We start from the raw sequence: 26,284 nt of genomic DNA on the forward strand, positions 1-26,284 counted from the left end.
TGGGAATAAAGACAGAGACCTTCTTGACTCTTACCTCGGACAAGCTGCTGACTTCCCTCCCAGATATGGCCCAACACACACCAGGCCTAAGCCCGCCACAGGCTAATGCTATCTCCACAAAGCTATGGGTACATTGCACGCACGCACGCACGCACGCACGCACGCACGCACGCACGCACGCACACACACACACACACACACACACACACACACACACACACACTTAGATCCTTGACTTGAAGAACTGTATGGAAAAATCTCACCTTTTCTCTATGGGTAGATTTCATATTTCTTTAAGTCTTTTGGAGTTGTGTGGGTATTTATCTGTATTATTGGACGGCTGAAAGACTTGTCCTTGTGTTTTCTCACCTCTGTTGTCACCAGGGCTTCCCAGAAGTAGTGGGTTGGCAGAATGATGTTGAGCCGTTGCTCTATTGCACGCCCCTGCTCAGCGTCATGCCAAGGACTCGTCTGCTTGTGAACAACCTCACCACCGCATCCTCCAAACCCTGGAACACACAGCAGGTATCACACAGCCAATCTAGTGTTGTAGATTGTATTCAACCTGTTTGCTCTGTATCTCCTAATACATTCGCTCCCATCTCATGAGTTATCATCACAGTGGGCATGCAGAAAGGTTCAATGAATGGTTTCAGAATATCCCAATATATTTCTAAACGTTTTCTTAACTGACATCTGCTTTTCAGATTTTTGAATAATGTCAATTATGAGAAGTTATGTAACATTTGTGCAAACCATTTTTAGAAAGTGTAGATATAATTATTAGAAAGTAATCTAATGAGATGTTTTGCCCCACGTTGGAATCATGTTGGAATAGGCTATCGAGAGTTTTATCAGTTCCAAAAAGCTTGCTTGACATATAACCCCAGGCTGTGACTTTAACATTGTGATCTCTTCCTGCTTCCTCTGATTAAACATGCTTCCTCTGTGTGACATGATTAGGTGTATATGACAGTATCTTCATTAACTGCTTAATAATTGAGCGGAGAGGCAGACTCAAACACATCTTCACTGACATGAATGGACGTCCCTGTGAATACAAACAACTCAGACAAAAACTGTCTTCACATCAGATATCCATGATCCTTTAAACTGGGGAAGAAGCAGCCCAGAAAAAAACCTGTTGCAAAATAACGTTTTCTCCATTTTCTCCCCAGGCTAAAGCAATTTTTAAAGAGGTGCTTGATACTAGACCAAACGTAATCAAACAAGATTTTCTGTAAGTAAAGTTCTGTGATAAATGTGTACATACTATTTTCTCTGCGCCAACTTCTAGTCTATGTCCAAATGATATAGATACTATTGGCAGCAAATTCTCTCTGTCTTTTAACTTTGATGGTTTTTGCAGTACAGTGTATGTAACAAATACATGAAAGATATTGACACTAACCTCTATGTAATCAGGAGCCTGGGAACAGTGGGCCAGGGTGTGAGCTGTAAGGTCTTACAGGAACGTTTTCGAGCTGATCCCTCACCCTCTTCAGTGAGAAAAATCCTGACCTCCCTCAGACAGCAGCCTGGTCTTCTTCACACCTCCCTGGTAAACGTACCTGTTAGATTGATGCCACTCTATCTACCTATCTATAATAAATATGACGTAATTAAAATAAATAGTTTACTATAAATACAAGAGACATGATGTTCTTTCTCCTCTGTCCTTCATCTTCTGGACAGAAAAAGTGTGTGATCGAGGAGCTGTACCAGTTTGAGTTCTTCTCTGAGCTGCTCAAAGATCTCGGGGTTGAGATTGCCCTTTCCATGCCGTAAGTCAAAAGTTGACAATGATCACTGTACTTTTAATGTGCTAGCATAATTATCAGATACTTTAAAAACATTATTGAGGGGAAAAGTTCATCTCATCATTAAGAATTATATGTCAAAAACCTATGTTGCAGGAGATTTATGGAAAAGCCTTGTGCAGATATCATGAGCTATTAAATATGAACACATAGAGTAACGTTTACTACAATAACATTAAAGGTAAAAGGCCACTCGCTCCATTTGGATAAATATTAGATGTTCAATCTTTTTACTATAAAATAAAACTAATTTTTATCATTTTTATTTGACAGGGTTAGCACCATTAAGAAGTTTCCCACAGATATGATGGAGACTCTGAGGAAAATAATTGTCCAGGAACCTCGTCACTTCCTGTTGCTCTCCAGAACAAAACAATATCTGCTGGTGGACAAAATGGTGCAGAGGATGGTCAGTAGAGCCAAACCGTGTCACTATACTGATTCCTTTTCTTTGAAAAAAGATATATATAACAAAGGCAAATAAACAAGAAGATGGTAGATGTTCATATGTGAAGAGAGTGTCATATTTGCTTTGTGATCAGCGTTTTGGGGACACTTTCTCTGCAGGGCATGTACACAGGGGTGTTCACTGAGGAGGAGTTTAGTTCCCTGGGCATTATGGCTCCGTTTGTGGTGGATGAGGTGTTGATTCAGCTGGACCGCAGCTTCTTCATCGAGAACCTGGATTTCCTCCAAGGTCTCTGCTACAGCAGCAGCAAGATGGACATTATGGCTCGTATCCTGCAAGAACCTGCTGCCTTCGGGTAACGTCCGATACCACCTATAACTGAAACTATATTTGTTGGAATTGGATTCTCTATGCTTTAATTCAACAGTGAACTTTTGAACCACATGGTAGCATAAACATGCCATTACATATCCTTGGCGCATTTCTGATGACTCCATATACATTCCCTTTTAAAAATATGAAGCGTAATCAGAGGAAGATTAAACACATAACCTAACTTCATAAGTTTAACAGTTTGTCTGCAGCTTTTGAATTTTCATTTTAATTTGCTATAAGAAGCATAGAAGAGGATGAATGTTTTTGTGAACATGGCTTTATGCATAATGATATTTTGCCATTATGAGAACTGAATTAATCAACAAACTTTCCAATGCATCTTAAGAAATCAGCCTCCTTATAATGTATGATGACTCTCCACGATAAAGACTGTTTTTGGGATTCCTTAACTTAGACAGTGAACTATGTACGTTAACAATTAAGGAGAAACATATGTAAATAATCAGAATTATATGGAGTATGTTTTATATGACAAATGCTCTACTAGTTTTATGAAAAATTGGTCTTCTGTTTTCTCACAGCCCGGTCAACAACTGGAACCAGACAACACTCAGCCAAGTGGACCGGTTTCTATTCTTCCTGCCTGAAAACAAACTGCAGGAGATTCCCCTGGTGAGTTTACCGCAGGGTTTTCTATTTGTTTGGTATAACATCTTCATTACTTCTGAGATTAACTGACAGTTTGCTCCTGAGATGAAGGGAATTGCAAAACTAGTTCCTGTTACGGATTTAGTCAACGTGCAGGAATCTAAAGTGAAGCGTAGTGATTGTTACTTAATCCATGGCGTGTAAGACCAACAAAGGCTGCCAACAAATCTCTCAGGTGTCGCTTTTCCCGTAAGTGTCAGGATCAGGTTGTGAAGTTCCCAGTTTCAGGTAAACATTCATTGTTTGTCCGTAAGTGTTGATGTTTATGTTCCCCCAGGCGGTGATGACTGTGGGCCGGATAGAGAAGCTGTTCATGAGCCAGCGTCAGTGGGAACGTGGGGATGTGGGGATGGACTGTTTAAACGAGAACGAGAGGAAGAGATTCTTTGAGAAGCAACAATTTGTTCTACAGTTTTTCCTGGGCTTTCTCAAAATAAATCCTGATTCACGTGAGCATCTCTTTGTTTCCTAACATCTCAGTCTAATAGTCAGTCAGCGAAGAAACAGTTTAACATTTTGGGCAATAATGCTTATTTCAGCTTCTGCAACCAAGGCAGTAACAGGATAGCTTTTAACAAACAGACTGTCTTTGAAAAAAGAGTTTGATATTATGGCTTTTCCCTAGTGTTAGGCTGGAAATTCGATATCACTCTGGTGTCTGTCTGTTGAAAAGTCTGAGCTTAGCTCAAGGACTTGAAACAGTGAGATTCAAAGCACCTTTAATGCTGACTTATTAAATTTCATATAACTGTTTTTAATCTGTTCAAATTCTGAAGTGTTAAAACACAGTAATAGTAACAAAAGTTTTAACACAATGACCAGAACAAGCATTGTGACGATGCACCATTGAATGTCATACAATTCCCTGAATGTATGGCAAGCCAATTATTGTTCAAGAAAATTGTAGTTTTTTTTGGTTTGAATAAAGTATTGGAAATTCATACAATAAGTACAACAAAAGTTCCTATTCTTTACTTTTGTTTCCATTTCATATGCTTTATATAGTTATGTGTTGTATGTCAACAGCATCTCCTGATCAGATATTTGTGTCTGTGTCTTAACCAGCGACTCCTATGGTTCCTACTTGTGAGATTCTGCATACAACATCTCCCTCTGTCTGGACCTCCAATAGTCTGACCAGCATGTCCCCATCGGCCTTCTCCAACTGCCTGGAGCTGATGGGTCAGGACACGTTTCTCGCATCCTACCAGCGCAGCCAGGTGCTCAAGAGAGTCAAACAGGTGAGATCTGAAGTATTCCTCAGTCGGTCTAAGAACCTCTCAGATCTGTTTGATATGAGAGTGTTTCCCTTCCTCAGTCCAGATATTAACACTTAGTGTCTGTGCTGTCTTTACTGGGTGTGTGCAGATACACGGCCCGGTTTCATCCTTCTCCCAGTCTGTGATCTCTCAGCTTGGAGGAATAACGATAGAACTGACACTGGAGGAGCTGAGCAGGCTCCGACTGACAGAGCGGACAAGCATCGCTGCTCTGGGGTCTGTCAGCGCCTGGAGCAACAGACAGGTAGCTGCTGCAGGTGTAAAAGTTAACAAATCACACAAATGTACTATACCGCTTGCACTAAGTTCCGAACAAATTTGGTCAAAGTTGATACCAGTGTGTCCCTTTTTTATTCTTTTTATATTATATTACCTTACAAATATTATTTCCTGAGAGCATAGTGTGTAAAATGTACATTAATCTATTACAACTAAGAATCATTTAATGAGCCAATGTCAAATCATAGTGGACAACAAAGTTGAGCCCATTTGGATGGGTTTGTTTTATGTTTTATATTAATTCACCAGGATTAAACTCCAGGTGTACAGCAGTTTAGTGAGAAACTACACAAACTTTCATTTTAGACATGTTTGATATAAAAATAAATCTGTCATATAAGTAAATGAACAACTAATACATTCAGTATTTTGGTACTTGAATGTTGTTGAAGTGCCCACCACCAATTGTTATGAATGACAAGGGGGCAAAGAAATACAAAAAAAGACCTGAAAGTTGTTTCCTTTAGAAAGGTCTCAAAAAATGCTAAACAATATCTTCATTAAAGTCGGACTGCTGTATTAGACAGCATTATGCCGGACTGAACACCTGTGATGATTAAGTGTGTTTAATGTCATGATTCTTGTTCTTTTCATCCCAGCTTTCTGCACTGTTTGCCACTGTGTTAAACTCCACCAAACAAAGTCCGAGCCAGCTTGACTCCAGCACACTGGTGGCTATGGGATACATTGTGTGTGGAGCTAAAACCACAGAGATGAATTCTTTCAACGCTGTGGAGTTCAGGTGAGCAGATATAAAACAGGCTCTTTTTGATGCCTTATTTTTGAGAATAACTCAGCAGCTGACATTATTCAGTAGTAGTAATTTCTCCTCCCTCCTCCACTTCCCGTGCTGTGTCTCCCCCGGGTGGCTGCAGTAAGGCAGTGCTCTGGCTGGGTCAGCTGAGGCTCTCCTGCTCTGAGGAGCAGCTGCTGGCTCTTGTTGGGCTGCTCGCTCACAGTCTGGCCTTTGGACCCATAAGTGCGTGGGGAACTGATATCTTCATTGAGATAGGAGTTCTGGCAGGTATTATGCCTTCACTATAACGATTTTACCCACAATATTTCAAAATGTGTCATGGTTATTCTGTAACTAGTTGCATTGTGGACAGCTGTACTAAATATCATTATACAAGGAAAAATGTGTAAATTCTAAATTGTGTAAATTGAGTTTCTTTTTACTGGATCCCAATATTTTTGACGCAGGCAACCTTTTTTTACAGCTGGTCTCCCAGACATGGCTATGTCAGCTTTGGTGAAAGAGCAAATAGAAGGAATGACACCTGCAGCTGTCACAATGATACCACCTGATAAGTTTGCTGTAAGTCGACATTTAATGTAAACAATATTCACAGCATAATTACATTTCATGGTGAATATATTCTAAAAGGTCCTATATTGTCTTGTTTTCTTTTTTTGTGTCTATTTGTTTGTTTTTCATTTCCAAAAGGTGGTGTTTCACCAGAGACAGATCGGCATGTTCTCCTATGAGCAGGCGTCTGCAGTGACTGAGGAGCAGCTCTCTGCTCTGTCCGACGTTCAGAGGACCGCTCTGGCTCTGGTGCTGACACCGTGGGAGGACAGGCCTGTAGACTTCAGAGGTAAACCAATAAAACCCAGAAAACTCTTGTTTCACTGATGACAGTAAAGAAGGGTATTTTTTTCGAAAGCTGAATTATTTTGTTTAGCTCCAAGCGAAGTTATGTCCCAATTCCATATTATTATGAATTATTAATCAAGATATATAAAACTATATACTAATGTTCATAATATTGTATCTTTGAGGTTAGTATAACAGAGATGTACTAATGGTTGCACTGAATGTAAATCATATTAGATTTCCACTGACAGACATCACTCAAACTTTATTTAAATATTTCCAAAATAAACTTAGTCCAACAGCAAAGAAAATGTATTTCCAAATATCTAATATTTAATTGTATTGTTTCGTTGTCTGAGGTCATCCTGGAGCTGTCTCACATCATCTACATTTTGTTGATTTAAATAGCTCCTAAATATAATATCTTCAATTTTGATTGATCATGTGTGTATACAAAATCCTAGTTAGGAGTAGAAAGAAGTGTGGAAATGGGACAAAGTAAAACACAATTGGGGGATTTATAAGAGATTCAACTACCTCACAATTACATACAACTTACTGTTTGATAGACTTATAATAGTTTAGTATAATATACAATCAAAACAAATATCACCACGAGAGTAATAGCGAACAACATAAATGCTAATTGGCTCTTTTTGGAGGGGAAATTTCTTTCACAGTGTTTTTTGTTATGACATACAAAAGCAGAATACCCACACGTATCATTTATATTGCATGGCTCTATGATGGTATTGGTTTCACTGTGTTCCTGCAGGGAAGTCAGGGGCGCTGGCACTGGGCCACAGTCCTCTGTGTCTCTCTCTGGGACTGCTGATGCTGCTCATCGTCCTGCCCTGCCCCACCCTCCTCTGCCCCGGCACATGACCCCACTCACCCCTGCTGGATCAGGAAACAACTCCTCACCCACATAACCAATATTCTCAATTATCTATGCAATACCTCGTTGAAATAAGCAGCACTTCAGGATTTATATTGTGTAATGACAATGTTATTTGTTTTGTGCATCTTTCACTTATATTTACATATCAACATTCGGCACTGAAGGAACCACCAAAGTATGGTTTAATTAGAACAAAACACAGTACATATTAATATACATTATAAACAGCATATCTATCGACCAACATTGACAATTTGTTTCATTACACTTGGATTATTTATTCATTTATTTATTTTATAAACCTCTATGCTCCACTTCAAAGTATCTTCTAATGTGATGCACTACCCAGAAAAACAACCAAGACACTTAAAATATTTAAATACACCTACAAAGTTATATATTTTTGTGAAATAATATATTATTTTTCTCAGAGTAAGAGTTGTTATGTTTGCTATATTTATATATCGATTGTGTGTTATGATGAGATAACAGGTATGTTCAAAGAGACTTGATTCTTCTAGTTTCGGTGAACTTGTCAGTATTACTTTGCTGTGAGTTTTGTATTGTTGTGCACACTTTCTGGTGTGATAAATACAGTCTTAAATTATGAACCAATCTGCCTCTGATTGACTCTTTTTATTTCTTAATACATTCATCAAAGTGGAATCAAACAAAGGGTAGAAATGTATCTTCTCACAATTCTCAGTAATATCTCACATCCACATCAACACAACATCTCATACTTTTGCTAAATAAAACTGGGAATATCTCTATTATCCATCCTTTTCATTTTAAGTTTGTTCACTCTGCAACTCAGCAACTCTGGCCTGCAACAGTCCAGATGTACAAAGCTCTGGTTAAAATGTTGTATTACTTTACACAGAAATCATTATCACAAGCAAGTGTGTTTAGACCACTCATTTTAACTTCCCAGATCGACAGTTAAGGATGTAACCCTGGTTTCATTTGCGCAGCCTCATTGCTGTGATATTTGAGTATGACTGCTTAGCTTATCAGACACAAATAAATGATCACTATCATCTGTAGTTAAACTTTGTAAGTAATATATCAATTATGTAAAATAATATAGAAGTATGTTTATTTTTACTTTTTTAATTAACATTATAAGATGGCAGGTTAAATAAAACAATTATGGACAATGTATTAAAAGCAACATTACGAGATAGTTGATCAAGTTCCTGACTTTTTTTACAAAAATTATGATTACAAATTTGACCTACTTACTAGCTAATTATTTTTTATTTATTATCTAATAATTTGAATTAAATCTGAAATTGTTGATTCATATTATGTTGATTTAAAAAAAAATACCGTAACACACTATCAGCCTTGTTTGGCATGTTTGTGTTTTTTCTGTTTTCTGTAACAACCAAGCAGGAATACAAATGATCAAACATTAATACTTTAAATTAAACTAATACATTGGTAAATATATAAAATGATTACAAATATTATACAAAATTATGTTGCTTATTAATATAGTTAATTTGTTTTAATGAAAATATAAAAAACGTAGTTCCCACTCCCCCCCCAAAAAAAATCACATTTATGAATGTACATTTAATGTAGATATACCAAACGTCATCTACGACTACAAGATACATTTATTTTATGCTATAAATACTGTTGCTACTTATCTACCTAAATGTGTACTTCTGTAGATTTTAATAATTATATTTCAAACATTATGTGCATGCCTTTTTATTTAATAGTATTATAACAATGTTTTCTCTATCTATACTTTGCTGTAACATCTGTTGGAGGAGGAGGAATACAGTTACTCTGAATAAACAAAAACCTAGAATGAGATTGATTCGAAAATACTTAAATGGGTTATATGTAATTGTTTAAAATGTGATTACCCGGCCTACCATATCAGTACTGTCCAGTCGCCTGAAGAAGCCCAGGGAAGCAGCCAGGTCACAGGATCAGTGACGTCCAGAAGGTGGGAGCTGTTTGTGAACCAACGGGCTGCCGCACAGACTGACTGCGAGCCTGTCAAACACAACCAACACAGCCAACATGGCGGACTGGGGTGAGCAACTTAAGTTATGAAGGATAGCTAACTATTCATCATTCGCTTGTCACAGTCGTTGATTTACAAACCCCACGCTTTACCCGTTATTGTCAAACTAAGCCGTTAGATGTGGATTGCACTAACGAAGATCATGTTGTGGTTTTTACAGACGCTGAAACCTTCGAGCCGGAGGAGCCGAATAAAAAGGCGGCAGTGGTTGACAAATGGGAAGGCGAAGACGATGAAGACGACGTTAAGGTAAAGGAAAAAAGCTGAGTTTTCAGTTAAAATCAGTGTCGCCGTTACTGTTGTTACTGCTGTTAGCTGGACCGATTGTTGTGAAGCTAACGTTGTGTTTTAGCGGCGGTGCCATGCTTCATGTCAGGCTGCTGTCAGTCCTACGTCCTGAGTTAGCTTTGTGCTAACTGAGGCTAACTCATGTGCCTCCATCAGTCAGTCTTTTAGCTATCGTTAGCCTGATAACTCGGCTTCCAAATGGCCTTAAAGCACCGTTATCACAGTGAATGTTCACCAGTCAACGCTTGTGGATTAAAACTGATTAATGGACTCTTAATTATATTTGCCTTTGTTTGTACGATATGAATAAGCAATGTTAATCTTGGATATACGGGCTAAATTCAGATAACGTAGCTAACATTTTACCGGGCCACTCAGCTAGCTATCAGTTTGCTATGAAAATGAGCTTTAGCTAACCTCGACGATGGAGGGCTTTAGAGTCCCTTTGTGGATGATATAGACAGTGATGTCATCGTTGCCCAAAGTGTGTTGCATTACATGATTACTTACTTATAATTTCTCCCGGATTCCTGAGTTTCATCCAACATAAGGCTGTTAGCGAGCTAACCAACTTTAGCCACAATGAGATGTTATCATCACCCTAGTTGATGACTCAACTCAAGGCAAGGACGAGGCCTAGAACTTTCTAGAACTTGACAACAGGCAGATGGTATGAGACTCGATGCATAGCTGCTTTTCAGGTAGTTATTAGCTGTATGTCGTGATGGTGATTGTCGAGAAACCTCTGATAATTTACCTAGGGAAAGTGCTGGTAGAGGCCTCTTCAATTGTTCAGTTTTCTGTCACATATGGTTCCCAAGCTGAAGACACTGATGAGTCAATATACTCTACTATAGCTCAAACTGTGGTCAAGTCAGGGACTGACATAAATTGTTATTGTACAAAATATATTATTTTGTAATTTCAAGTGGATTGTATTAATGTTTTATTGAATTTATTGTAAGCTCAAATACAATAGCCTCTGTTCCATTACACCAATTGAGTTATTACGTATAAGTAAAGGGTGGATTTAAGTGATAACAATGATTATGTGGATATTGTAGCGCATTACAACACTGACTTATTTTTAGACTTTAATTACATGTTTTAACTTGGACGTTGCATCAGTCCCTAGGACAATTGGAATTTGCTTAGGGCTGTGCCAAGTAGGACTGTTATTGTAACTATTAACAATTATTTCATATCCTAGTGTTTTTATAATGATACATTCAAAACAACACGTCACATAATAATATTACCAATGTCCCCACTACAGTTTTATATTAGTACTCAATTCTTTAAATGTTTCTAAACAAAAACTTGAGTTATTAGTAGATTCATCCATTTGATAATAACATCTTACAAATACAATCTGATCTCACTGAAATTGAGTTTTATATTGATAAGAATGAACCTCGACTCACCTAGTTTTGCATGCTTTTCTTGCATAAATGCCCGTGAACTGTAAATATGTAGTTACATTGGTTTAGGCTGGAAACCGATCTGAACGCCTCATTATGCAGTACTTGAATGATTAGGAACATGGGTATCTTTTGTAAGTGAGGCTTGTTTGTAAAATTAAGGATGTTTATGGCTATTTTCTGCAATTTTTCTGATTTGTGTATATATGTGATGGTGTCTAAGTGATGTACTGTTTGTGTGCCATTCGAAAAGTTAATTTACATTGTTAAAATGGGAAATATAATCTTTTTAACTGTTCCAATAGATTTTTTAACAGTCACGTTATTCTAGTGTTGTTGCCTGTGTAACTTGGATGGTTAAAGGTGGGGTAGGTAAGTTTGAGAAACCGGCTCGAGATACACTTTTTGTTATATTCCATGGAATGTTCTTATCATCCCGATAGCAATGAATATCTTAAGTGTTTTGACAAAAGATCCATAATAAAACGTCATCTGTGGAAGCCGTAGTACTGTAAAAAAGCACGACCAATCATTTTAGCCGGCCTGCATGTCAGCTAGGGCTGTGCAATTAATCGCAATTACGATTTTGGCCTGCCACAATTACGAAAACAACATTATCGAAAAAAAAGATAAGTTTGCTTTGCTACTGTAGGTTGAGACAGTGCACTACAACATATTTGATCTAATTTATTTTAGTCTAATTTATATTTATTTATATATGTTTAGTAGCTTGTTTGTTGATCTTGTTTATTGGTATTTATTATTTTTATATTATTTATTTAAATTTATCATTTAATTAATAAATGTTTACATTGGTTTTTCAGTTGAATTATACGTTCAGGGTAATCAACAGTTAAAAAGATACTGTTGATGTTTTCAAAGTCAATGAATAATCTTATTTAATAATCGTGATATCAATTATTGACCAAAACAATCGTGATTATGATTTTTGCCATAATCGAGCAGCCCTAATGTCAGCCTTCCATCTGTGCACAAACTTATCTCGTGCCCTCATTGTTCATGTGCACGTTCTAGTGTGTTGGAGGAGGGGCTCTGTAAGGAAGTGGCAGATTTTCTCCGGTTTTGTATTTTCAAATTCTAGCGCACTCAAGCTGGTTTCTCCAAAATGACCTACCCCACCTTTAAATGAAAATGTTCCCACCTTTTTGTTCACAGGATAACTGGGATGATGACGAAGAAGAGAAGGAGAAAAGGGCAGCGATGAAAAAGGGTATGTATTTAATTTCCTCTTCGTTTTTTTAAATCCCTTTACATTATATGCTAATAAGTGGCATAGCTGTGTGCTTTCACTGCAAATTCACATGTGGTTTTATTCCATCATTTTCAGAGGCAAAGGTTTCTGAAAAAAAAAAGTTGAGTGAGAAGATCAAAGAGAAAGAAAACCGGTTAAGGAAAAAAGAGGAGGAGAAGATGAAAGAGTTGGAGGAAAATGTGAGTTTCTTTTAAACGTCTTATGGCTTTAACAGTTTTATAATTCACAAACGTCCGTCATCTCTTAATAATGTTTTTCCTTTTGACTTTGTATCCGTTCTTACAGGAAGAAGAGCTCTCTCCTGAAGAATTACTTGCAGATAAGTTAAGAGTGAAGAAATTACAGGAAGAAGCAGACTTGGAGCTAGCAAAAGATGCTTTTGGTAAGACATCATCACCCATTCAGACAAAAATGGAAATGCTCCTCTTTATCTTAAATTGCAAACATTTAAAAGCTTTCCAGAATACACACTACTTCCTTTTTTTATGATGATGAAATTGCACCACTACTGCATACAAGAGAGTACGTAGTTTATGTTCATATTTGTATGTTTAACTTGGCCTATGATGGTTCAAGTATATGCTTTATTGCTTCCTTGGTTGCTTTAACCATTTACATTAGAATTTGCTAATATTTTTGGTGTTTTGCAACATTTTGAATTGTCACAATAGGAACAGAATAATAAATGCTGAATTCCATTTACACCCTTGAGCATATAGTTAAAACAGTAATAATACAGTTCCAATACATGAACACAAGTATGGCTTTGCTTCTGTGACTCTGTATGCCCTTTTTTTCCAGGTGTCGGCAGCACTGCAAGTAGTGTCACTGGGCTCGACGCTATGTGTCCATCTTCCAAAGAAGACTTTACAGAGTTTGAAAACAAGCTGAAGGAAAAGATATCCCAGTTTGAAACATCTGTGCATTATTCAAGTTTCTTGGATTCTTTGTTTCGGGAACTCTGTATTTCATGTAAGAACAACATCTTGTCCAAATGTTTTTCTGAACACATTTGATTATATCTCTTTATTACTGTATCTGTAACTTACATTAGAATCATTGCAGGCTTAACCTTTTTTCTGTCTCCCTCTAACAGTGGAAATAGAAGATTTGAAGAAAGTCAGTAATTCCCTGACAGCCCTACTTAGTGAAAAACAGAAACAAGAAAAGGTGATTGTCTTCATACTTGTGATTTCTGATGTGTAGTTTATATTCAGTAGGGGGTTGCTGTTCACTTTGCACATTCTAAGTCAATATAGAAATCAACTGCGTTATGCCGCTTCTGGTTGGTCGTTAAACATTTTTGTGGTTTCTACAGTTTGTGTTAACTTAATGGCGATATGTAACATGCACAATTGTGTTTGCAAGGTTGATTTAGAGAATTCAAGATGATAAGAAAGTCCTAAATGCCTAGTCGTATTAAAATGACATTGTTTAAAGTGACCTATTTGCCTTTACAGCAAAACAAAGGAAAGAAGAAGAAGAAAGGGGTTGTAGCTGGAGGCGGATTGAAAGCACAGCTAAGAGATGACATGGAGTATGGAGAGTTTGATGGTGGCTACGCCCAAGACTATGAGGATTTCATGTGACACTGGCTCCACCACCTCTGCCCTTTCCCCCTCCCAACCCTCAGAAACGCAGCTGTACCTTCTTGTGCTGTCCAGTGCCATCCTGGAAAATCTGAACTATGTGTTGCCCCCTTCATTTTGCTTCTATGACCAGAGGGACTTTACCAGGGAGCATCCAATCTCACCAACTCTTTAATACATATGGAATTGCCTTTTCTGTCTCATTCAGCCTCGACTCACATCATGCATAATCTGTTGGGTGACCCAGCAATAGAGAATACATTGTGACTGCTGTGGTCTGACTTTTGCAGGGCTAATTTTTCTTATTAAATGTTGCTCTTGTCAAAATATCAGATACAGTATTGCAGTTATAAGTAACGTGGCATAGAAACACAAGGTTCTATGCTAATTCCTCAAGCAGAATGTATATATTCTAGGTCTCGCTTACCTGTGGATGGTATTCTTACAGGAAAGTATATAGTATCTATAACTTGCCAAATTCAGAACAATGATTCATCTTTATCTCTGGAAGGTTGAGTTGTGGATGATTTTGAGACTGACAACATGTAAGTAGTTGTTGTAATTTTACAGAGAGCACACGACTTTCAATGTAAGGTAAAAGGGATAGACAAGTATAATAAATGTGACTTTAAAACCTCACAGCCATTCTCTGAAATATCCTTAAGTGTGAAGAAAAGAGTACTTAGGTATTTTTTGTGCATGACCAATGTAATTGACTAATTTGAGTTCTACTAATGCAGGAAAAGTATGGATCAGGCTAGTGGATTAACTTGCTACGACTGGTCTCCTAATCATTGCTTCTGCAGGCTTGTATCAAGTGTGATGAGGAGCGGGGGCTTATGGGCTTCACCCCTTATGTCTTCATACGGGCTACAGTTTGTTGAAGGGGCATATTTTTCTTTTTCAAGCAATTTCAATGTTACATGGACAATTGGATATACACAATGTGGAAGAAACAGCATCTGCAGTGTTTTATAAGCATCTAATTTAATAAATCACTGGTCAAAACAATAGGTTGTGTTCTTGTTTATAAAATCAAGGGAAGAAATGAATGCAATAACACAGCTCTGTGATTACTATGTTTAAGGCATGTGTAATAAATACTCTATTTACAGTTTCAAGTAAATATTTACCACAGTACAGGTGAACATTTAAGATAAAACAATGCAATTATTCCTCATGAAGATGATGCCAGACAGACTTTCTTTAGTTACATATTCAATTAATTGGAAAGGATATTCAATATGTCATTAATCAAAAAGTAAGGTTAACCCTATCTACCTATCTTAGTAGCAACCTTTTTTTATTGTTGTTTAGCTCGTGGTCTTGGCACGCCGTCCTGTAGGATTTCTGGTGCTACGTCTGCTGCTGCTGCGAGGTGCATTGGCCCTCTGCCGGCGTCGGTTCTGTCGGCCCTCTCCTCTCACGACGCTTGTCATTGTCTGACCTTGAGGATTCTGCAGAGCCTGGAAGACACTAGGGCTTGACACTTCACGATCTCCACAGATGAACGTCATCGCAACACCTTCATTGCTCTTCATGACACGAGACGTACCATCAGAGGTGCCATCAAAACAGCGTCCAAGTGCAATTTCTTTGGCTGTGCGGGGGTCCTGGTCTGTCACCGTATAAATTCCATAGTTGTGTCCGAGGGGGTCTAGAGGTCCTAGCATTGTGAACTCATTGGTGTCATTATTGACAGCTAGGGGCAGGTGATTGACCAGATACTCCTGAAGAATAGTGTTGACGTTATCTCTCTTACAGCTTCCTTGTGGAATAACCTTAATCAGGGTACGATCTACACGCTCCTGATCATACAGCATCCCACTGCACTTGAACTCCAGGCACACTGCTGACATTTTTTCCTGATCCATATCACGGATGCTGCGAGTGTCTCGGAGTCCATACAGCTGGCCTACCGTCTTTGGGTGGGTGCCACCCGTGTTGCGGGACCGCACATTGATCTCATGTGGGCTATTGATTTTCACTTTGATGTAGCAGGCTCTGTATTCCATTGGCTTAGGCCACCAGCTCAGGTAGTCCTCGGTCCAGCTCATTGGGTCATCTTCATTGAAGGGCACTGTGTTGTAATCATAACGGTCTCCTTCTACTCTTGTGAAACGGAAGTGTGCCGCACTGAATGAGGCCTCCTCACATTCTTTCAACTTCTCAAACGAGTACACTGGTCCGTTGCTTTCCTCTGCAACGTTGGAACCTGGTTTTGCCACATTAATGCTGAATGCAGTCTTTTTCATTCTGGGGTCTTCGTGGTCAGTCCTTCTGTAGTTCATCTTATCCAGATAAGGCTTGGGAACTCCAATGAGGTTGGGATTGAATTTTGGAGACGAAGACACAGCCTCCAACTCCTCTCCTCCAAGGTTCGCCATGACATAGGCAGAGTAAGCATCAGCTTTTTGTTCATCGCAGAAGGCAGGAAGACATGCCCCATTGGAGCCAGTGATTACACTATCAAAACGGCCCCAGGCACGTGGGTTAGTGGAGAAGCCAGCTGTTGGCTCCATGTTGATAAGACTCACCACAACTCCCTCCACCTGCTCACTCGGCATGAAGCGTTCACTGCGGAAGGCCCTCACTTTCACATAACACCTGCGGATCTCCGGGACATCCAGGTTAAAAAGACGTCTCTCTCTGATCTCCATGTTGCCAATCAGAAACGTTCTCTCCTCCCTTTTGCCTCTTCTTTTCTTCTCCACCTGCAGACTTCCTTCCTCCTCCCACAGGCCAGTTTCAGGGTTCAGTGACCACAGCTTCATGGTGTTGAGGTGCTCGGACATCTTCACCTCGGCTGAATCAAGGAACACCTTCACTTCACCTGCATTCAGGGGCTCATTGTTTTCCTCCCCCCTAAAGTCAACAGAGAACATCCCGTAGGTTCTCAGTGGCAAGGTATCTCCTTCATCTCCTACAAAGTTGAGATCACTTTGAGCTGCAGCAGCTGTGGAGACGTCTCTAGGGTCTAGGAACGTTACGCTGGCATTTACTTTACCAGTAAAGACTTCTCCCCTTTCTGTATAAAAGGAATAGGGAGGAATCTGGATTTGAACCATTGCCTCCCGGCCCTCCGCCTCCCCAAGCTCCAGAGTGTTGATTTCTGTAGAGTCGATAGTAACAGGGGCTTTCTTTCGGAGAAGTTTGATCTCATGATAAACAGCCCCTCCTTTAGTGTTAAATGGAAGTACCTTTGTCGTGTTGATGAATTTCTGCATGTTGTCCACAAAAGTCAGGACTAGCCTCTCTGTGTCTAGAGGAACCTGGATGGAGAAGGTACCTTTGTATCCTGTGCGGCTGATTCGAACTCCATTCATAAAGACATGGCCAAACCTCATTGGCTCACCATTGTCTGCAGCAATGGCCCTACCATGCACAATGGCCTTGGTGTCCACACATTTCTGGCAGCCACATTCAGTCACAACCTTGGTAGGCAGTAGGTAGCCCTGGCATGTTAGCTGCCTCAACGCCAGCTTTTTGACACCACAGCAGTAAGTGACTTTGTCTTTGCACCTGATGCCATTGTCAAGCTGTCCAGAACATGTACTTGAGGGGCACTTGCCCACATTGTAGTAGAGAGAGTCTGTGTTGTTTTGGTAGCAGTCATGTGGAAGGCGGATGAGGTGGGATTCGGGCAGAGGATTACATGAGTGCTCATCCCAACCTGTGTAAAATCAAAATTATGATTTAGTTTGATCATACTGCAATCTCTGAGTTAAAATACAGTACGAACAATAATTTATATTACTGTACTCATTTCTCACAGTATATTTATTTACATTCCTGCATATTTAATTTGTGTTCATCAATTTATTAAGAACACACCTAAGACTTTTAGTGTAGCTGGTTTGGTCTTAATAGCCCCAGAGGAACCACTGGCTCTGCAGTAGTACTCCCCAGTCTGCTCAAGACGCAGGTTTCTTAGGACCAAGGTGCTCTCAGAGTGTTTCTCCAAGAGACTCTCATTATGAAACCTGTTGGTTCACACAAAAACAAAGAGAAGCTTCAAGTGTTCAGTACACCATATAATTCAGACAGTAGATGCATCTACAGTGGGGAAAAAAAGTATTTAGTCAGCCACCAATTGTGCAAGTTCTCCCAATTAAAAAGATGAGAGAGGCCTGAAATTGTCATCCTAGGTATACCTCAACCATGAGAGACAAAATGAGAAGAAAACAATCCAGAAAATCACATTGTCTGATTTTTAAAGAATTTATTTGCAAATGATGGTGGAAAATAAGTATTTGGTCAATAACAAAAGTTCATCTCAATACTTTGTTATATACCCTTTGTTGGCAATGACAGAGGTCAAACGTTTTCTGTAAGTCTTCACAAGGGCAACACAGACTTTCAACTCCCTCCAAAGATCTTCTATGGGGTTGAGATCTGGAGACTGGCTAGGCCACTCCAGGACCTTGAAATGCTTCTTACGAAGCCACTCCTTCGTTGCCCGGGCGGTGTGTTTGGGATCATTGTCATGCTGAAAGACCCAGCCACGTTTCATCTTCAATGCCCTTGCTGATGGAAGGAGGTTGTCACTCAAAATCTCACGATACATGGCCCCATTCATTCTTTCCTTTACACGGATCAGTCGTCCTGGTCCCTTTGCAGAAAAACAGCTCCAAAGCATGATGTTTCCACCCCCATGTTTCACAGTAGGTATGGTGTTCTTTGGATGCAACTCAGAATTCTTTCTCCTCCAAACACGTCTAGTTGAGTTTTTACCAAAAAGTTATATTTTGGTTTCATCTGACCATATGACATTCTCCCAATCCTCTTCTGGATCATCTAAATGCTCTCTAGCAAACTTCAGACGGGCCTGGACATGTACTGGCTTAAGCAGGGGGACACGTCTGGCACTGCAGGATTTGAGTCCCTGGCGGCGTAGTGTGTTACTGATGGTAGCCTTTGGTCCCAGCTCTCTGCAGGTCATTGACTAGGTCCCCCCGTGTGGTTCTGGGATTTTTGCTCACCGTTCTTGTGATCATTTTGACCCCACGGGGTGAGATCTTGCGTGGAGCCCCAGATCGAAGGAGATTATCAGTGGTCTTGTATATCTTCCATTTTCTAATAATTGCTCCCACAGTTGATTTCTTCACACCAAGCTGCTTACCTATTGCAGATTCAGTCTTCCCAGCCTGGTGCAGGTCTACAATTTTGTTTCTGGTGTCCTTTGACAGCTCTTTGGTCTTGGCCATAGTGGAGTTTGGAGTGTGACTGTTTGAGGTTGTGGACAGGTGTCTTTTATACTGATAACGAGTTCAAACAGGTGCCATTAATACAGTTAACAACAGAGGAGGCTCTTAAAGAAGAAGTTACAGGTCTGTGAGAGCCAGGAATCTTGTTTGTTTGTAGGTGACCAAATACTTATTTTCCACCATCATTTGCAAATAAATTCTTTAAAAATCAGACAATGTGATTTTCTGGATTTTTTTTCTCATTTTGTCTCTCATAGTTGAGGTATACCTAGGATGAAAATTACAGGCCTCTCTCATCTTTTTAAGTGGGAGAACTTGCACAATTGGTAGCTGACTAAATACTTTTTTGCCCCACTGTATGTGACTCAACCACTATAATTTCATTATAACAAGTCCTACCATTGGTACTTGTCGGGTTGTGGTGTTCCCGCCACTTTGCAGCAGAAGGCGGCCGTTTGTCCCTGCCTCCTGGCCTTGTTCTCAGGGTTGCTCAAAACATGAAGCTTCTCTGAAAGATTAATGATCAAATAACATTAACTATTATCTCCCATGCATGCTTAACAACTCATCAGTAGTAGGCAGTTCAAAATTAACATTTTGGTGAACAGCAATCAAATGTTTTAGTGTGAATAGTGTTTATTGTGTACCTGTTCTTTTTAGCTGGATAGTTAGGACAGAGGTGCGTTCAGAACTGTAAGGCACAACAACGCTGAAGGGGGCGTGACCCTGCAGAGTGACAGTTATGGTGGTGTTGCCATCAGGGCAGATACCAGGGATGCGAAAATGCCCGTTGTGGTCGCTAAGGGAAAGGAGTTTCCCATTGCGAAGGAGGGTAGCCCCTTCAGCTGTGAGACCTCCAGCACCTCGAACAGATCCCAGCAGGATGTGCTCTTCACACATGCATGCGTCACACTCAGCATTCACCTTCCCCATCCCACATTGCAGGGTGCAATCTAAAGAGAAGAGTAACACAAGGTTAGCCAATTCACAGAAGGTTAGCCATTCTGTGAATGCTGAATCTCTTAGATTTAAAGATAAATTAAATGACAATTGAAAGAGATGGGTTTGTCTGACTAAACCAGGGCTGGCGCACCTGTTTCAGGGCACTCAGGTCCATCGCATGGTTTCGCTTCCAATTTAGGTCCGCTGCAAGGTACAGAGCTAGATTCGCAGTTTCTGGATCTTTGTTGGAGTCCCACCTGACCACAGAGGGACGGGCATGCACTCCAGTCTGACCACCGTCCCCAGGTACCCTGAATGTTCACACTGTCATCTGTTGGAAAAGAGAGCACAACAAACAGTCAAACGTGTATCACCAGCAAATCTATAAATCAGACTTTTCAGGCAAAAATATGTAGACTGTATAGTCCTGCTTTAAAACGGACACTAACTTTTGGTGACTAAAAGACTACTAAAGTTGTGGAATAAAAAGATGTTTGACCTTTGGGACAGAGGAAACGGACTGCGTAGTTGGAGCAGTTGCGTTCAGGACCCTGCTCCTCATTGAGGCACCAGAAGCCCACAGTGGGGTCTGCATGCACCGTCTCCCCAGTTTCACGGGCTGGGACCCATTCAGTGGTTCTGGCTTCGATTGCAAGGGGGGTCTGGCACACTCGGGAACGGTAGTAGAAACGAATGGCCTCCAGCTGCTCATAGTCTCCACGGCCTCCGGGGTGATCAACATTGAACCATGTCGTCCACTCATGGTTGCCTGGAGAGAGTACACAAACCTGTTAGGAATGTCACTCAATAAACAGAAAAAATTACATATTTGTTTTAATTTCAAATAGAAGTAACCATGGTGCTCTGAAGGGATCGACTCTTTGTTGTCTCTTCTCCATGATCCTGCAAGACAAAAACGTCACAAATGTCTTGGATGTATCTCAAAGGTTTTTTGTACCATGCATTACATTATTATCTGACAATGCACTATTGTTGTCATTACCTCAACATTTTGTGATTAGCATTTTACTTTAGTCACATTTCTAAAGTCATGTAAATCTTAAGTAAAATGTTTCTCTATCAAAGCTCTCCTAGTCTTAGACCCGATTCCAACTAAGCTGTTAAAAGAAGTTTTTCCATTAATTAGCACTTCTTTATTAAATATTATGAATATGTCTTTATTATCAGGCTATGTTCCACAATCATTCAAAGTAGCAGTGATAAAACCGCTTCTTAAAAAGCACAACCTCGATCCAGAGGTTTTAGCCAACTATAGACCTATTTCTAATCTTCCGTTCCTCTCAAAAATTCTTGAGAAAGCAGTCGCAAAACAGCTGTGTGATTACTTAAAAAACTATGATTTATTTGAAGATTTTCAGTCTGGCTTTAGAACACAACATAGCACAGAGACAGCTCTGGTTAAAGTCACAAATGACATTCTAATAGCCTCTGACAAGGGACTTGTCTCTATTCTTGTCTTGCTCGATCTTAGTGCTGCATTTGATACTATCGACCATGATATCCTATTGCAAAGACTAGAGCACTCAGTTGGCATACAGGGAACTGCTTTAGGCTGGTTTAGGTCCTATCTATCTGAACGCTCTCAGTTTGTACGTGTCAACGATGAATCTTCCATGCAAACCAAAGTTAGCCATGGAGTGCCACAGGGCTCAGTGCTTGGACCTATTTTGTTGACCCTATATATGCTTCCGTTAGGCAATATTATAAGGAATCATTCTGTAAACTTTCATTGTTATGCGGATGATACTCAACTATATTTATCAATCAAGCCTGATGAAATTAATCATCTAAATAAAATTCAAGACTGCCTCAAGGACTTAAAAACGTGGATGACCTTACATTTTTTGATGTTAAACACGACCAAAACTGAAGTTATTGTACTTGGCCCGAAGAATCTACGAAACAAATTATCTAAAGATATATTAACTATGGATGGCATTAATTTGGCCTCCAGTGAGACTGTAAGGAATCTTGGTGTTATATTTGATCAGGATTTATCCTTTAACACCCACATAAAATCAATTTCAAGGACCGCCTACTTCCATCTACGTAACATTGCAAAAATCAGGCATATCTTGCCTCAAAACGATGCAGAGAAACTAGTCCATGCATTTGTTACTTCAAGGCTGGATTATTGTAACTCCTTATTATCAGGGTGTACCAAGAAGTCAGTCAAGTCGCTTCAGCTGATTCAAAATTCTGCAGCTCGTGTACTAACCAGAGTTAGGAAAAGGGAACACATTACTCCTGTTCTGGCTGCCTTACACTGGCTCCCTATAGAACACAGGATAGAATTTAAAATTCTTCTTCTCGCCTACAAAGCCCTTAATGGGCAGGCGCCATCTTACCTTAAAGAACTCATTATACCCTATTGTCCTACTAGGGCATTGCGTTCCAAGAATGCAGGGTTGTTGGTTGTTCCTAGAGTCTCTAAAAGTACAATGGGAGCCAGAGCCTTTTCTTATCAAGCTCCACTTTTGTGGAATCAGCTTCCAGTTTGTGTTCGGACGGCAGACACCCTATCCGTTTTTAAGAGTGCGCTTAAGACCTTCCTTTTTGATAAAGCTTATAGTTAGGGCTGATTAGATTCAGCCCCTAGTTTTGCTGATATAGGCTTAGTTTGTCGGGGGACATCTTACTTATTCCTTCTCTCTGTCTATACCTGTGTACTCTCATGTTCCGATTAACCCAGCTTCCCCAAATTTCTTTCTTTTTGGTGTCTATATACGCCGGGATCCGGAGTCATGGATGATCCTGCGGTCCTGTGTCATGGATTGCGAGTCCTGGATCTTGAGTCGTGGCTGTGGTCCTGGATCATAAGTCCTGGATGGATATACTCGTGGATTCATCTTCCTATTATACACACATGCATTTCCAAACATTTGGTCTACCTATGTTGCAAATGTATTATCTTTTCAATTTATACACGGCATCTATTGCACGTCTGTCCGTCCTGGGAGAGGGATCCCTCCTCTGTTGCTCTCCCTGAGGTTTCTCCCATTTTTCCCTTTAAACTGTGGGTTTTCTCTGGAAGTCTTTCCTTGTACGATGTGAGGGTCTAAGGACAGAGGGTGTCGTATTGTCATACTGATATTCTGTACAAACTGTGAAGTCCACTGAGACAAATGTAACATTTGTGATATTGGGCTATATAAATAAACATTGATTGATTGATTGATAGTTCCAACCTTAAGTTGTAGAAATTGTTTGAGTTCCAGAGAGATATTTTACGAACCTGACATTTTCCGAGTTTGTTGCAGTTGGTGCAGTGCCATGTATTTGTAATATCAAAGCAAACTGATCTTCAAATGCAGCTGTTATGAACATAAAGGCTGACCAGTTGGTCAGACTTACAAAAATAAAGTATGGGGAAACATGGATTTGGATTTTACGTTCACTAAACACACATTAACATTTACTTTGACTGTACATTATTGTTTTTATCAGCCAGGCCCTCTCATTGTTCACACTCCTACATCTTAGTGCAAAGTGTCTGTGTACATTTTTAAATGTTCCCATTTGTTTTTTTACATTTCTGTAACCTATGTTTGTAGGGAGGGTTCTGTGTTTTCTGGTAGCTATGTGCCAAAAACAACTGGGTATTGTTGATTGACCCACCTTGAGCTGTGACACCAGTGGCTGTGGTGATTCCCAGGATGAGAAGAAGAAGAGGCCTCATCGACATTTTCAAACACTGCCTCTACGTCCGACCCTTGAACTTTCACCTCTCCTAATGCGCGTTTCACACCAGGAGCTCCACAGAAAATAGAGTCCAGCAACAGAGCCTCGCTGATGGCACAATGAAGATAAAAAGATGGTCAAAACATAACAAAAACTAATAATCAATGTTGCATTTCACTCTACTTTAATTTACTCAACACATGCCTTACATACCTGTAGATACGAGTCAATTAACTATTCGTTATAAAAACACAAGTGTTTTACTTTACATAGCAACACTTCAATAGTTCACCTATGAGACTAAAAATGTTTCTCTAAGAATAATTTCAAATCATAGTCATCTATCTGAGAGGAAAAACATGTTCCTACGGAAACCCCCACTCAGATTTCACATCTGTGTTAGCTATCACCATTTATCACTGGAGCGCTCAAATATTTCTGCATCCACAGACGAAACACTGGCTAAACCATCCAAACACCCACACACACACGGTTTGCATTTGTACGCTTTCAGCTTTAAAATAAAAATCACTTGCAACAATTGTACATGCTAGAATTATCAGTCCCCTTTGCTTTTTTAGGCAGCATGGGTTACATGCAATAGATTGAGTGCAGTTATCGCAATAAAAGTTATTGGCTGACACGCCGATTACCAAAAGACATCTGATTTAAATGTATTGTACATCATTTACAATACAAATATTACAAAATACAGGTTTTGAAATTCAAATGTTAGGTCTGCTTGCAACTATCTTTTAATGTAAAACATCTATTTATTTTCTGATAATATTTTTAAACATCAATTGAATTCAGATTGTGATAATCCTCAAAATTATTTTAAAGTACATGGTTTGCAGATTGATATAAACACATGTTTATTTAATAAACTGTTTCTTCCTTACCTTCTTGTCGAGTGCACTTTCTGTATAGAAATTTCCTTCTTTACTCTTTCCTTATATTTCTCTGTCCTCCTCCTGTGTTCCTCACTCTGGTTGGACTCACTCCCTCACTGTCTCTTTTATACCTCCCTGCTCCGGCAGCCCTCCCTCCTCTTGGCATCGAGCCACATTGTCTTTTGATTACACTTTTATCCTCATCATTTATCACCTTCATTGTACAACCATGACACCCAATGTTTTTTTAATAGTACTATGTATGAAAGAAGGAGAGTCAGGGGGTCTCAATTACAATTGCTGGTGTTAATAAATAGGCCCCCACTGCCATATTTGAGATCAATGGTGATTGATTGAGTAAAGAGGGGCTCTTCTCCTCTGCTCTCTGTCTGTACTGTGCATGCAGAATATAGCCTGATAAAAAAAGATCCAGTATATTATACTAGCATTACAATATGCCTTAGTTATGGTCAGTTGTTTTAAATAAAACACTATCAGACTTGAACATTCAAATATACATTTGGTTCTTGATTATTTTTTTATTTTTGTAATGTTACGTGTTTAGGAAACATAGGGTATGTTGACAGCAATAAATGACAAACTTAGTTTAGACCGCCTGTGATAGAGAGGGGACTGGTTGTGTGATTTATTCAAATGATTTAAACATTTAAAAAACGTATCTTTTTAAAGTACACAGATAGAAAAACAACTCTAATTTGATTTGAGGGAAATGCTCAAATAGTTCATTTTTTCTTTCTTTGTATCTGCATGTTGTTATGACATGTAGAACACTGTTGGGTGATTTGCCTGAGGCCATTATCAACGTCTGCAATCACATAGAGGAAACACCAACGTATGCTACCTACTGTACACAGCAACCCCACAAAACCTCACATTGACTTGTTATGTAAAAAATCTCACCATAGCGAGATTCTTTAGCCCAGTCACCTTGAATTTTTTAGGATTGGGGGTCATGTTGATCACAATAAAAACACCCTCTATTGTTTTATTATGAGTTCACATTGTTTTGTCTATAGGATCTATATTCTAGAGAAAAAAGGCTGTGGTGGGAGAGGCATCAGAGAGACAGGGAGCGGATGTGAAGCAACAGTTTCTAAATGTCATGTCTGTAAAAGATCCTGTAAAGTCGTCACTATCTGTTGTTTTCTCCACACAACATTCATTAGCTGACCTCATCCTGTCAATTACAGGCCCTGCACCTCCTCCTTTCCGTTCCCAGGAAAGGTGAGGGGACAAATGACTGGTGTCTGCGGCACGTGTTACATATAGTACTTTGTTCTGGCAGTTCAAGGTACTTGACATGAAGAAAGCGTGCTACTCTGAGGGGAACAAATTCAGTTCAACAAGCACAACCTTTGTTTACCTTCCACCAATGACTGTGTTTCCTCAGCAGAGGGGTCATTGTGGTATAAAGAAGGACAAAGGACCGAAGCAATGCACGAGGGAAAGCACTGAAGCCACATACAGTATATGATCAGTGCAGACTTTTTTCAGTACAGGAAAATAACTACTTTTGAAAAAACTCAATTTGACTGCTGTTTTCATGTTGCATGCTTGTCTGAAAGCCATGC

General features: G+C 39.5%; 3 protein-coding genes and 1 long non-coding RNA gene across 5 annotated transcripts; 2 read left to right on the forward strand and 2 right to left on the reverse strand.

The window, feature by feature from the left end:
- Positions 1–13: 13 nt before the first annotated feature.
- On the forward strand, positions 14–7,337 carry LOC307028441 (stereocilin-like). Of its 2 annotated transcripts, XM_079663461.1 has the most exons (16): positions 14–128; positions 385–525; positions 1,179–1,240; positions 1,426–1,561; positions 1,696–1,784; positions 2,094–2,229; positions 2,388–2,584; positions 3,147–3,237; positions 3,551–3,722; positions 4,339–4,514; positions 4,642–4,797; positions 5,432–5,574; positions 5,708–5,856; positions 6,053–6,150; positions 6,280–6,430; positions 7,205–7,337. In XM_079663461.1, the coding sequence occupies exons 1-16, from the start codon at positions 66–68 to the stop codon at positions 7,312–7,314; spliced, it is 2,070 nt and encodes a 689-aa protein (XP_079519587.1). In that variant the 5' UTR covers positions 14–65; the 3' UTR covers positions 7,315–7,337. The 2 variants fall into 2 exon arrangements, 1 of the variants encoding a protein (XP_079519587.1); XR_013804990.1 differs by lacking the exon at positions 7,205–7,337 and having other exon boundaries at positions 6,036–6,150; positions 6,280–6,416.
- LOC307028443 lies at positions 6,488–10,414 on the reverse strand. The gene is made up of 3 exons (XR_013804991.1): positions 10,176–10,414; positions 9,223–9,346; positions 6,488–8,157 (listed from the first exon to the last, which is right to left on the reverse strand). It is a non-coding gene; the product is annotated as an uncharacterized lncRNA (long non-coding RNA).
- On the forward strand, positions 9,238–14,959 carry eif3jb (eukaryotic translation initiation factor 3, subunit Jb). The gene is made up of 8 exons (XM_079663462.1): positions 9,238–9,386; positions 9,538–9,626; positions 12,263–12,317; positions 12,435–12,538; positions 12,645–12,741; positions 13,161–13,331; positions 13,456–13,529; positions 13,820–14,959. Exons 1-8 carry the CDS (start codon positions 9,374–9,376, stop codon positions 13,946–13,948), a joined length of 732 nt encoding a protein of 243 aa, XP_079519588.1. The 5' UTR covers positions 9,238–9,373; the 3' UTR covers positions 13,949–14,959.
- Positions 14,960–24,797, reverse strand: cilp (cartilage intermediate layer protein, nucleotide pyrophosphohydrolase). The gene is made up of 9 exons (XM_079663460.1): positions 24,702–24,797; positions 23,737–23,907; positions 20,953–21,000; positions 20,597–20,866; positions 20,249–20,428; positions 19,803–20,108; positions 19,555–19,663; positions 17,783–17,931; positions 14,960–17,621 (listed from the first exon to the last, which is right to left on the reverse strand). The coding sequence occupies exons 2-9, from the start codon at positions 23,801–23,803 to the stop codon at positions 15,262–15,264; spliced, it is 3,489 nt and encodes a 1,162-aa protein (XP_079519586.1). The 5' UTR covers positions 23,804–23,907; positions 24,702–24,797; the 3' UTR covers positions 14,960–15,261.
- Between the last annotated feature and the right edge of the window lie 1,487 nt (positions 24,798–26,284).

Source organism: Notothenia rossii (assembly GCF_949606895.1).
Source record: "Notothenia rossii genome assembly, chromosome: 2".
Lineage (NCBI taxonomy): Eukaryota > Metazoa > Chordata > Actinopteri > Perciformes > Nototheniidae > Notothenia > Notothenia rossii.